This window comes from Rhinoderma darwinii, chromosome 1 (assembly GCF_050947455.1).
Source record: "Rhinoderma darwinii isolate aRhiDar2 chromosome 1, aRhiDar2.hap1, whole genome shotgun sequence".
NCBI lineage: Eukaryota > Metazoa > Chordata > Amphibia > Anura > Rhinodermatidae > Rhinoderma > Rhinoderma darwinii.
This window is the reverse complement of record NC_134687.1, coordinates 452,906,014-452,920,081: the sequence shown is the minus strand read 5'-3', so window position 1 is coordinate 452,920,081 and position 14,068 is coordinate 452,906,014. Positions and strand designations below refer to the sequence as shown.

General features: G+C 41.9%; 1 protein-coding gene across 2 annotated transcripts in view; it reads left to right on the top strand.

The window, feature by feature from the left end:
• Positions 1–13,363, top strand: part of HIC2 (HIC ZBTB transcriptional repressor 2) — a 50,728-nt gene extending 37,365 nt beyond the window's left edge. For both annotated transcript variants that reach the window (XM_075832310.1, XM_075832316.1), the window contains exon 2: positions 9,039–13,363. In XM_075832310.1, coding sequence (XP_075688425.1) covers positions 9,039–10,695 — 1,657 coding nt within the window. In that variant the 3' untranslated portion in view covers positions 10,696–13,363. The remainder of the gene's footprint in view (positions 1–9,038) is intronic.
• Positions 13,364–14,068: the final 705 nt, after the last annotated feature.

Genomic DNA, 14,068 nt, shown 5'->3' with positions numbered 1-14,068 from the left:
GCAGACAGGTGCAATGTAGTGACATCATCGTGCCTGTTTGCGCCGAGTCACTCATATTAATGTACTATGGGGGCATTTTACTGGGTATGGGGAGGGGGGCCGAAATGGGCCAATATACTGAATGGGGGCAGCGAAGGATGAATTATACGGTGTTGGGGCAGCTATGGGGGCATTATTCTGTGTGGGGGGGGAGCAGCTATAGGGGCATTATCCTGTGTGGCAGCAGCTATGGGGCATTATACTTTGTGGGGGGGGCAACTATAGGGGCATTATACTGTGTGGGGGCCACTAATGGGTTATTATACTGTTTGGGGGGCCCACTCAAATGTATTTTACCCCCGTGTACTAAACCCATAGCCACGCCTCTTATCGGGTCAAATGACCCACCATCAGCGGCCGTAGTCTGGGCTCAGCAACGCACTTTAGCAGGATAACTTGTGCTTGCCCCATCCCCTGCCCGTACAACCATTGCTGTTTTCAATGTTGCAGTGACATTTTATTTTTTTTTCTAATGGAGCGAAGTACCAGTATCTAGCTATCAATGATTTTGACATACGTCAGACGAAATGGGGCTAAGTACGGTAGTGGGGGGTCCCAAACAAAAGTTTTGCCCAAAAGTGGGTTCTGGCCTCAGTTTGGGAGCCACTGTATTGGAGGATTGTGTTTTTTAGCTAAGTGATTAAATAATACTGTATAGCATACCAGTTGGGAGACTTTCATGTGACTTTTTTTGGTTGTTTTACGACCATCATTGCGTTCTGTAGGCAGAATATAGGCTACAGTAACACCCGCCTAATTTTTACATTTTCCTTAGCCCTACATTTGTTTCTTTTTAGAAAAGGCTTTTCATTACAAGGATTCCAATGATAACTCTATAGTAGGTGTATTGGGGAACGTCTGTTCACAATGTAACCGAAATCTCCTTAACGTAACGTCCATTGGTCTCAATGGCAATGGTTCACGCTCACGCTTGTACCTCTCCATTGAAAACAGTGCCCAGGGATTCATAGGTCTTGATTAGTGGTGATCTTTGTGGACATATCTGTGTTAGAAAAAAAAAAAACTCTCTCCCCCTATTGCACCAACATATTTTGCGGCGCTGTGCAGAGCTTGAGCCTCGAATATCAAAACTAGAACAGAAAAATTGGCCTTGTTGGCTCTAGCAGCCAATCAGAGCTTGGTTTTTATTTTTCCAGAGCAATGGAAGGCTGGGTTCACACGAGCACGTTATGTCCGTAATGGACGGAACGTATTTTGGCCGGTAATCCCGGACCGAACACACTGCAGGGAGCCGGGCTCCTAGCATCATAGTTATGTACGATGCTAGGAGTCCCTGCCTCTCCGTGGATCTACTGTCCCGTACTGAAAACATGATTACAGTACGGGACAGTTGTCCTGCAGCGAGACAGGGACTCCTAGCATCGTACATAACTATGATGCTAGGAGCCCGGCTCCCTGCAGTGTGTTCGGTCCGGGACTTGCGGCTGAAATACGTTCCGTCCATTACGGACGTAACATGCTCGTGTGAACCCAGCCTAAAGTGTACCTAACTGCTGATTACTGCTACCTTTCTGCATTATGTTGGCATGGCACGCATACTTGTGTAGCTCTGCGCTCCTCCTGTTGTAGGCAGGTATTATGCTGCATTTCAAGAAAAAAAATGGTTTCCTTCTAGCAACAAATATATGTCCTCATAAGGCTCCTGTGTCTGATCTCCCTCGCTCCCTCCTTTCCAGTGATACACGTACCTGAACTCTTTCTGCCAGTTCATGCTTACATGTTTTGGCACATAGTCCACTTGCATCAGACTCTAATGGCTTGTTTGCACGAAGGGATTATGCTCTGATCTCAATGATTAGAATCGGTCATAACTAATAATAGGGGCTGGGTTTACATGGTGCGTTTTTTTTGGTAGATAAACTCCTGTGTCTCTTGACCCACTTCTTGCAGCACGACGTAATAGCACGTCTTGTTGCAGGGGGGTTAAAGTATGGAGCGGGCCGTTTTCTGGCCGTCTAACCTCTTAAATGCCATGGTCTATTGCAACCGCAGCGTTTATGGCATTAGAAAGAGGGGGTGCCCCCCTCCGACATCTCATATCCCCCCCCCCCCCCGTGGCGTGATCGCGGGGTGCTGATGGTTGTCATGGCATCCCAGGAGCCTAATAAAGGCTCCCAGGTCTGCCTTCTCTCTGGCTATGGACAATTGTTGTTTTTTTTTTTAATGTAAAATAAAATTGTGCTTCAGTGTAATTGCTGCAACTTCCTTAACACCGTTTATTAAAAATTTTTTTTACTTTTTTGAGATACAGCTGCTTTGTATTCTGTACACAGGGCAGCTGTATCGTTCACATAGACCTGAATCCGTCAGGTCCGCGGGACTGACTGGTTCAGTGTCAGCGTTTTCTGCATCTCTCTGACACGCAGGATCCACCTGTAATCAATCACATCTAAGTTAGATGTGATCGATAGCCGCTCGATCATGCGTGGCAGAGACCTGCAGTGAACCAGTCTGTGCCGCTGACCGGATTCAGCACAAGATACAGCTGCTCTGTATACAGTATACAAAGCAGTTGTATCTCAGAAAGTTTTTTTTTGTATTTAGGAAGTTGCACCAGTCACACTGATTTTGAAATCGTGTTTTGTTTTTAAATAAAATTGTCAAGGTATACTTGGCCTTTTAACAGAAGCTGGTAAAAATGACACTATACTGCAATACTCTAGTATTACAGTGTATTGTACCAGCGGTCTTTAGGTTCAAGTCCCCTAGGGCAGGGGTCAGCGGCCTTCGGCATTCCAGCTGTTGTGAAACTACAACTCCCAGGATGCACTGACAGCCAAAGTCTTTATTGTTCCAGCCAAAGGCTGTCGGCATGCTGGGAATTGTAGTCTTACAACAGCTGGAGTGCCGAAGGTTGCTGACACCTGCCCTAGGGGTACTAATAAAATCTGTAAAAAAAAAAAAAGAATGAGAGAAAAGGCTTAATAAAGTCTTTAGTAGTATAACATTTTTTTCAAAAATAAACAGAAGTGTTATCGCTGCGTCGATGAAAGTCCGTACTATTACAATATAACTTTATTTAACCCACACGGACGCTGTAAAAAAAATGCCAGATTTGCTGTTTTTTGATCTCTTCATCTCCCACAAAAAAGAAAAGTCCCATGTAAATGGCACCAATAGGAACTACAGCTCACCCCGCAATAAAAAAAATACATTATGGCTCTCAGAATATGGTGACAAAACACAAATTTTATATTTAACAATTAGTTTCTTCCTTGTAATATTAGTAAAACATAAAAAAAAAAACTATATAAGTTTATCTTTGTAATCGAATTGACCCACAGAATCAAGTTAACATGCTGTTTTTACCGCATGGTAAACGCGGTAAAAATGAAAACGATGCTGCTGTGTAAATGAATGGGGAGAAGTGTATGAAGCTGATTGGTCGCTGATTGGTCAGCGTCATACAGTTCTCTCCACAACGCCCACTTGGTCAAAAAGTAAAACACGCCCAGTTGTTCATTAAGAAACTCATTAGCATAAAGCTAAAATAGGTCATAACTCGGTCAAAAATCGTTTTTCTAAATAAAAAAACTGCTGTAATCCACATTACAGTGCCGATCACATTATGTAGAAAGGCCACTTATAATGTGGTGACAGAGCCCCTTTTAAATGCTCTTATTGGTTAGCGTAAAAAAGCATAACAATGAAAATCTGGTCACGTGGGGTATACGGGCATGTCATTGCTGCAGCTCGGTAAACAAAGAGTGCTGGGGACCACCGGATTTATCATGTAAGTATAGTTTTTCGGTTTTTTGTTTTAGCTCTGTAATTTTGTTTAAAGGGGTTAAAATTCACTTAGTGGAAACCCTGTGAAAACTCCATGTGGAACATACCCATTGGCCTGGGCTACACAGAGACTTTTTGTAGCGCAACTGATTGGTTTTAACTAAGGGGCCCTTTACTCTGGTCAATTATCGGGAAAACTAACGTTGTGTAAACAGGGCAACGATCAGCCGATTGAGTGAACGCTCGTTCGTAAGCTGATTGTATAGTTTTAAATGCAAAAAATATTATTGTTGGCAGCACGTCTCCCTGTGCTGCTGACCAAATAGAAATGTATGGGGACGAGCGATAGTCGTAACGAGTGCTTGTCCCCGTACTAGCTACTTGTGACAGGAGCAAACGAGCGCTGATCAACGGGCTGTCTCATTGACCGACGCTCGTTTACACGCCCCACATCGGGCCGTGTCATACCACCTTAATAAGTGACAACTGCAGTCCATAAGATTGCGTACAACTCATTGTATACCTTTTTGGACTGCTGGTGTAGCTTTATAGTTAAAATCAAACATTTGTGTTAGAAAAAGTCTCTGTGTAGCTTAGGCCAAAATGTCTTTCTGGAAATGGTACCTTAAGAATTCTATGAGCCCATACTGTACCTGCGTGTACCTCCCCTGTTTTACACAGAGGGTTTTTCTTATTTTTTTCTTGCGGATTCTCCCTAAATTCATTCCTGGCTTCACATTGCTTTTTTTGGAGAATACGCTACCTCCATGGAGGCACCATACGGAGTAACTATGTGTTCGCAGACCAGTGGGGACTGCGCGTTCTGTGCATACAGTAGAATACCATTATTTTATGGAGATCTCTTAGTAACCATCCTTTTTTTAGTACGTGTTTACTAACTTTACCTTACCTTTTTTAGTAAGTGTTTATAGGCAAAGATCTACTAACTCCCCCAGCAGATAAGTATTTTATAAGTTTCCATCTTTATGACTTGACATTTTACATTAATCATTGCTGAAAGTTTTTGATTTATTTTATTCATTTTTTTTTTTTTTATTGTTATGAATAACTTTTTAATGTATTTTCATTTCCATCTTTGAGATGTCTTTTATTGACTGTGGTGCACTACCTCAAAGCCCCCCCCCCCCCCCTTCCTATCTTGCCATAGGATCAGTCCTCAGTCTCCTGCTGAGCCTGGCAGCCTGTACTTTTGCGCGCGCACACATTTTCCAGAATCTGTGTGGTCTCCTTTGTCCAGTCTCCTTGCAATGCAGTGCCCGCCTGTGCCAGCTGCCTATTTTGAGGGGAAGAAAAAGACAGGGTAGTGGTGAGGGCTACTTTTTATCTTTTATTTTTTCTAGGTGTCCTGTCACATCAGGTGTCAGAATGTTTTTTTTCTTGAATCTTTCATTTTTTATTTTATTTTTCCCCCATGTTATTCGTTAAAATAAGCATTCATGTTTTTTTACTATATGATCTCCTGCTAAATCTGGATAGGAGGAAGAAGCACTAGTCCTCCACACAAACAAAATGGGAGTCCGCTTAAATGGAAATATCGTAACAACTGAGCGTATGGCAGAGCCTTTCCTTTTGGGCTTTATTAGCTGAAAGGTACACAATGCAGCTTAGAAATGCTGTTAATATGCCACTCAAGAAAAAGTTCCTTGTGATGGGCGTCTGACCAGGAACAATGACCAGACATGCAGACTGTTTTAAAATAAATCTTCCATCTAAACTAAAATAGCACACGAGTAATAATAATTCTTCAATATGCCTTATCATTGGATTCTTGTGACTTGAGTAAATCTAGCAGCGGTCTGAAGAAACTAAAAATCTTTCCAGAGCTGGGGGAGTTTTTTCCAAACTAATGTAATTGTAATGTGGAGGAGTTGTCCATAGCAAGCAATGGGGTTCCAGTTCTCATTTGTCAGAGGCACTTTGAGGAATGAAAGCATCATCTAGTATGATGTTGTGAGCAACTGCTCTACTTTTCCCTTGTACTACTTTTCTGTTCAGTATTGGCACCGCTACTGAACTGATTATTGGTTTGGGAAAATCACCTGGAGTGCCCTCCCTGCAAAGAAATTGAGTTTATCCACAATGGATAACAGGACCGCAAGTCCAATACTTTGGCTTTCTTGGCTAAGTGGCATGATTTATACACAATGGAGAAGAAGCTGGTGGTTTCTCTTTTTGATGGTTTTAGACCTTACTCAATATATCCCGATATTGGCATTAATGTCACATTAAAGACCACACCATTTGTGCATCAAATTTTATATCTTTTAAGGGGTTATCTGGGGACCAAAAATTGCATTGCGATAATATATTTATGTGAAACTAAGTAACTTACTAATATACTTTAATTAAAAATTCTGTACTAAATGGTGCAGTCCAAACCTCATGAATTATTCAGGAAGTACTGGAGCTTTTCTAATAATGACGCTCCGACACGGCCCCACGTGACTGAGCTCTTGCTTCACGTGCTGTTCGTGAACGTGACTGCAAGGGGCTGTCACATTGCCTATTGCTTGAGTCCTAAGCAGAGCATCAGCTAGCACTTTGCTCGGGACTCCAGCACTGCTCCCAACGTCCATATTTGGTCAATTCGGGGGTTTCCTATCGCTGGAGTCCCCGAGCAGAGCATCAGCACACAAAGCAAGAGCTCAGTCACGTGGGGCCGTGTCGGAGCGTCATCACTATTAGAAAAGCTCCAGCACTTCATGAATAATTCACGAGGTTTGAACTGCACCATTTAGTACAGAGTTTTTAATTACAGTATATTAGTAACTTACTTAGTTTCACATAAATGTATTATTGCAATGCAATTTTTGGTCCCCGGATAACCCCTTAAAATAGCTGCCCTATTGATACGTGTGATGACTGAAATTTCATAGCTACTGATATAGGCTCTGTTCATATCTGCGTCGGAGCCCCGTTAGGGGCCTCCGTTGCAGATCCAGTCCAAAGTAAAATTAATGAAACTCAACGGAACCCATTCAAGTCAATTCGTTCTGTCAAGCGATGTTAGTGTCTGCCATGTAACGGATTCGGCACTTCCGGTTTTTCAGTTTTTGAACAGTAAAAACCCTGAATGCATATTTAAACAACACTTTTTTTTAATTATTTTTTACATTTGTGCGTGTGTGTATTATATCTTTTTATAAAAAAAAAAAATTGTGCGGTTTGAAATTATTGCAAAATCGGCCTCTCCATGATGGTTTAAGTTCACATTTGTAAACCTCTGACTTGTTGTTTTATGACTTTTTTTTTTAGCAGGAAGCATTTTTTTTTTCTTCCATATATCCACGTAGTTGGGTTCTAGCCAGTAAATTTCTGTCCCCTTCAGTTATTTTTCATTTATGTCTTGCATCTCTTTATGACAATAACCTCTTTATTATCTATTTCTGTGCCTGTATTGGACCATAATGTATATTGTGTGTTCCTTTCCTGGGCTTTGTATTTGTCCTGTTTTTTTTCACTTTTCTCACTACTGCTTTCTTCTCCTCTTTCTCTTCCCTCACTTCTTTTTCTTAGGCTGGGCCCCGCAGGCAAGCCTTTGCATATGGTTTAAATTGACTGCAAACCTCGCCAGCTGAACTTTGCTTGACTCTGTATAGTTTTTGCAGTTCCATGAGCACTGTTCGTGCATTCCTCACTTGTGTGTCCTGCCTCTTCATTTTGCAATATAAAGAGCAAGGTTCCATTTGCTTAGTTTTACACATTGCTGGTAATGCAGAACACATTGTAGTTTACCACCAAGTGTGCCTTCTCAACCCACAATACATGTAGACAAGGTAGCACATTGCGCAAGCATATCATTTACATAGGATTCTGGCTGGCTTCTTGCATGGGAGTTGGGGTCCATATCTGGTAGTGAGCCATTGGCCTAAATGTCAATAATTTAGTATGTAAGTCCAGTTAAGGTATAGTAAGTTGGATGGGATTTTTTTGCTACATATGATAATAAACACGGCTATTCACATGGCCTTTTAGTGCTGCAAATAGCAACATATGATGAGAGGTTTGTTGTATACTTTATTCTATGTTTATATGTATAGAAGTGTTTTACTTAAATTATCTGAATTCTGCGTTGCCATGAGCAACTTTCTGTGGCTTTTCTCCCTGGTCGGACGGTAGCCAGACAATCGCTGTATTTGTCCGTTACTTCACTGGCTGAGGGATTACTGTGATTTTTAGTGCCATCATTGATTTACTGCAAAAGGATAATTTAAAGAGTTATTCCCATCACGGATCCTGATGGCATATAGTTGATAATGTAGGAGCCGTTAGGCTATATTCACACAGAGTTTTTTTTCAGGCAGAAAATTCTGCCTCAAAATTCCGTCTGGGATTTTGAGGCAGATTTTTATCTTCCTGCACGGCATTTGCCGTGTTTTTTTTCGCCCGGAGCCATTGAGCGCCGCGGACAAAAAACGCTGCAAAATACTCACCCGAAGATGGGGCTTGTTGCTTCTTTTTCCTGTGAGACGGGTTTTCCGCTCGTGGGAAAAAACGCTTCCACCTCCCATTAAAATCAATGGGAGACATTTTCGGCCGTTTTTTGTCGCGGTTTCCACGTCAAAAAACGTGTAAAAAAAAAACTCACGGTGAACTGGCCCTAACACTGCTTGAGCTCTCCAGCCCCTTTACTGTTTTTTTTTTTTTTTTTTGGTTTTTTTTGTGCACAGCATCGCTCCTGGCCACGACTGTGCAGGGAATTACTCTTCTGCTTAATTCAAAGTGAAATAGATTGTGCTGCAGTTCCCATGCTGTGCAGGGAAATACTCTGAAGGGGGTGCATCGCTGTGACCTCTGCAATCTCAGGATTGGTGGGGTCCAGCCAGTCGGACCTCCACCAATCAGAAAGTGATGTCCTTGTCCTAACTAAACGCCATCGCTTTCTGTGATGGTAATAATCCTTTTAGGCTTTATTAATGTAAAACATGAACTCTATTTAGAGCGCACTGATCGTTGCAACAAAACAAAAAAAACACTCACTCTAGTCATATTAGATATTGTGTCAACCTGCATATTAAGGTTTTTTTTTTTCCCTCCTTCTCTCTGTAAATGAACATTTTTCTCTCTCCATGCTTGCGGAGTTGGGCTTTTTCTGGTATGATGTCAGAGCTAAGCTACAAAAGCCTTGTCTCTAAAAAGGGATATTATTTATTTTTATTTTCTTAAATACATTTTTTTTTACTTGTTTTTTTTTTTCCTAATATGTTTATCCTTTTTATTTTGAACAGGCAGAGCACATTGAATGAAGAGGGGGAAATGGATCTACCAAACCATGCCAAACAACTGCTGCTTCAGCTGAATCAGCAACGAGCCAAAGGTTTCTTATGTGACGTCATCATTGTAGTGGAAAATGCTTTGTTCCGAGCTCACAAGAACATTCTTGCTGCCAGCAGCATGTACTTCAAATCTCTTGTCCTTCATGATAACTTGATCAATCTGGATACAGATATGGTTAACCCAGCTATTTTCCGACAAATTTTGGACTTTATTTACACCGGTAAACTTATGACATCTGACCAGCCAGGAGAGCAGAATTTCAGTGCTCTCCTTACTGCAGCAAGCTACCTCCAACTCCATGACTTGGCAACTCTTTGCAGGAAGAAACTTAAGCGTTCTGGGAAGCCATTCGTTGGAAAACTTGGAGTGCCCAGCATAGGCCGTGTAGGAAGAAATCACAGGCTTTCCACTCCCCCAGTGGCTCACATGCGATTCTCTGGGTCTTTGGATGTTAACAAGGGTTCAAACTCAAATGAGTTGTCCAAAACAGGCCATGAAGATGAGGTGTTTGTTAGCAACCCCAAACAGGAAAATAGCCACCCTTTAAGCCTAGGTACAGGGAGCAACAGCAGCCTCAATAATAGCACTAATGGGAGTGACCATGAGCTAGGCCTTGACCTTTCGAAGAAAAGCCCGTCCCTATCTGCACAAGAAGAGAATGTACAACCAGACAGTCATGTAGGCTCACCACAATCTGCCTCAGTATCCATAGCCAATTGTGCCTCATACGAAGAATCCGCCCCCCAAAAAAGAGACAGCGAACCAATGGAATTTGAAGAGAACCATTCGGAATCTGGGCCAAAGAATAACCTTTGCCATGCAACACGTAAAATGGACTGGGACAGGAATGAGAGAGAAAATTCTCCAGAAGCAGGAGGGGAGACTATGCCTAATGGAGTTATTGTTGGGCCTATGTCAAAGGAGAGAAATTCTGGTGGAGGCTATGCTTCTGAGCAAAGTTTCCAATGTAAGGAGGAGGTTGAAAATGGTAAAGACATTAGTGAGGAAAGTGGACATAGTGAAAATGAAAATGACCATCCCAGTGCCAACTATGTTTACCGACAAGATGGATTTGAGACTGTGCCATTTGGCGACAACTTGTATGTGTGTATCCCCTGTGGAAAGGGGTTTCCTAATTCAGAGGAACTAAATGCTCATGTGGAAATGCACACTGAAGAGGAGCTATATATCAAAGAAGAGGATTCTTACTGTAAAGAGGAAGCAGAGGATCTGTCCACTCCCAACACAACATTTCCAAATGAATCGCGGCCATTTAAATGCTCAGTGTGTGAGAGGAGCTACAAGGATCCAGCCACGCTCCGACAGCATGAGAAAACACACTGGCTGACCCGTCCCTTCCCCTGCAACATTTGTGGCAAGATGTTCACACAAAGAGGAACCATGACCCGCCATATGAGGAGCCATTTGGGCCTCAAACCTTTTGCTTGTGAAGAGTGTGGAATGCGCTTTACCAGGCAATATCGACTGACCGAGCATATGCGTGTCCACTCAGGGGAAAAGCCCTATGAATGTCAGCTCTGCGGGGGAAAATTTACCCAGCAGCGCAATCTGATCAGTCACCTGCGTATGCATACCTCCCCATCATAAACCAAAGACTCTCTTGACACCCTAAGAATGTGCTACTCTTCTGTACACAAACTAACCAATTTACCTTCCTGATGACTTGCTGCTTTAAGGGTACCTGTTTTCCAGTTAGGTTGTTTCAGCGATCGTAGAAAGGGGGTATAATGCCTCATCTGAGCTTTAAGATGTAAAGATTGATGACATTTAAAGTTATGGTACAGTGGAGGCAAGTTATGTGTTGCCTCCGCTTCTCTCCCTTGCATCCTCAGGACCTACACAAAGACTTCAATGACCCTCTTGCTAACAAAACAAAAAAAAAGGCTGTAAAGCTAGCAGAATTACCATGCTCTCTTTTGCAAGGTGACAACCTGGTATTGCAGTCAAGTGTTTTGGTAGGAGGCATTTGCTGAAGGCATCTTTTTACCGCCCTGAATTATCCATACCTTTCTACATCATGGCCCTGCTTACGTCTGTCCAGCCTTAAGAGGTGCTGGCCTCCTAGTTGTATTCATGAATGAAAACCAAGGAAACCTCACAACTCCCTCTCCTGGTTACCACTTTGGGCATCTGGATAGGTTCATGCCAAGTTGCTCATCTCTTACACCAATGTAGAGATTGATAAAGGCAGGCTGGCACTTTCTGGGCCACTTGGTATCTTTTTGGCTGTGAATTCTTTGCATGTTCCTTAATATCTTTCTTTTTTCTGAATGCCCTTTTCACCACAGACTGGAAACTAACATTTTGCCCAACTGTTGCACCTATGTAAGCCAGTGGGAGGGAGGTCCTTTGTTATCCCCCACCCCCCTTCCTGTCCATAAATAGGTACTTGTCTCAGTGGTGGGCTTTGGGAGACTTGTTTAAATTACATTTGAATCTGTGAATTTTTGAACTGGAAGTTTAGGGATATTATTTGGGGTGGTGGGTTAGTATTCTTGTTTTTCACTACTCACTTTTTACATGTTTGAGCTTTTCTATGTATTAGTGAGCTCATACAAAAACCGAAGCATCGTAACTCATTCTGTTCTTCGCAGGGCTCCCAGTGCTTTGTTACAGTGCATAATGTCCTGCTTACATGACTAAAAGTGTTGGCTGGTTGTAAGTTATGTAGATATTCACCACACATGCTGCCTCCAAAAAAAAAAATGGGGTAAGAAATTTTCCTCTTGCAGACAGGCTTGCACTAAAGGCCGGTCTGGCGGGAAAGAGTTATTTTACCCTATTCTTGTTCATGGTGACTCGTCACCAGTTAGGTACTCCTGGATGTGTGTGTGTGCGTGCGTGTGTCAGCCTGACTTGGCTGTCTATGTAGAGACATGTAAGATGAAGGATGCGATGGACTGGTCACTTTTGCTACCTCTTGATATGTGAGATACTTTTACTAAGAAGCTTTTGCATAGTGTTTTTTGTTTTTGTTTTCTTCATGTAAGTAAATGTATAAAGTTAGAACATTTAAATTAAATGGGAAGCATTAAAACATTAGACTGTCAGGAATTTTGCCACACCATTCACTGTATTAAGATAACTTCGGATCCAAAAAAAGAAAGAACCCAAAGAAATCCAGTCTGAATGAAACCAAAACATTTACCAAACCCTGTGTTCAACATGCAAAACTAATTCTTACCACACTAGCAGGAAATTAGAGGTCCTTCTATGATTTTGTGGGTGCAGTCAACAATTGCAGGACATCTTCTTTTTCTCTAGTGATTTGATTGGGATGTGGCACAGGATCCATAGGATATTTGCAAGTATTTTTTGGATAACCAACTGTAAATGAGCAGACCCAGTTGAAAAAAATAGAACTTTGCAACAGGATAACAATAGTGTTAATTTCGCACTCTATTTCTTAAAACTGAGTCATGCACAGGTACCCTTATAAAGAAAAGTCACTTTATTCTGAATGCCTCATATGACTTATGGTACTTAGATTAAGCATGCACTGCAGCGGGCTCTGGTGCAGGATGTACCGTATTTAGTAACCGATTTGTCTCCTTCAGCATGGGACTTTTTCAGTCTCTCTAAAATGCTTTTGCAGAGAAAAAAAAACACCTACATTTTTACTTTATTTGGCCAAAGTGTTAGGGTAAGGCCCCACGGGGTGGTATCAATGTGTTTAAAAACTGCGCTGGTGTGCAGTTTGGTGCGACTTTCTATTTGCTGGGTAATGACCATGCTGTGTTGTGGGTAAAGCTGCTGTCTACCTGCCAAATTGAGTGCATATAAGGGCCTATTTATTAATGTGCGCACAATTTTGTAGGTGAACAGCAGTTTTACCTGCAAGACTGCACGGCCATTAACAAGCGCTTTGTAAACAACGCAAAACTGCACACCTTTGTGTTTTTCGGCCACATCACGCCTGCATAAATGCCGCCGTGTGGGGCCTTACCCTTAATCTCAATGTTCATGCAAATGTAATTTGTCAACTGCTGTCACAAGCACATAACCGTATGGAACTACCCAACAAAATCAAGTGACCCTTTATCCCGTGTCAGTGGTAGAGTATACATTATTTAAGACCAAAAATATTAAACTTATGACGTGTGCCAGCCATATATTCTTTCTGATAATATTCGAAGTTCACTCCTGTGGGTTAAATAAATCCCAGAAACTTAATTTGAGAATAGGAAAAGTGAGAAAATATGTAAAGGAAAAAAGACCAAAAAGAGAAAGTTATTGTGCTCTTAAAGAGGCTCTGTCACCACATTATAAGTGGCCTGTCACCTACATAAGGAGATGGGCGCTATAATGTAGGTGACAGTAATGCTTTTTATTTAGAAAAACAATAAATTTTTACCACGTTAGGAGCGATTTTAGCTTTATGCTAATTAGTTTCTTAATGCCCAAGTGGGCGTGTTTTTACTTTGGTCACTGATTGGTCAGCGTCATACAACGCCCACTTGATCTAATCAGCGTCCTACACTTCTCTCCATTCATTTAGTCAGCACATAGTGACACTGCGATGTTCACTATGTGCTGTCTTATACTGACATATTTACGTTACTGAAGTGTTTAGACAGTGAATAGACATTCCTTCCAGCCAGGACGGGATGTCTATTCACAATACCGACACTTCGCTAACGTTTCTGTGGTACTTACAGCAGAGCAAGCGTAATCTCGCTGTAACCTGTCATTTACAGCAGTGTCACTATGCGCTGACTAAATGAATGGAGAGAAGTGTATGACGCTGTTTGGTCACTGATTGGTCAGCGTCATACAACGCCCACTTGGTCTAAAGTAAAAACACGCCCACTTGGGCATTAAGAAACTAATTAGCATAAAGCTAAAATCGCTCCTAACGTGGTAAAAATAGATTGTTTTTCTAAATAAAAAGCACTGCTGTCACCTACATTATAGCGCCCATCTCCTTATGTAGGTGATAGGCCACTTATAATGTGGTGAC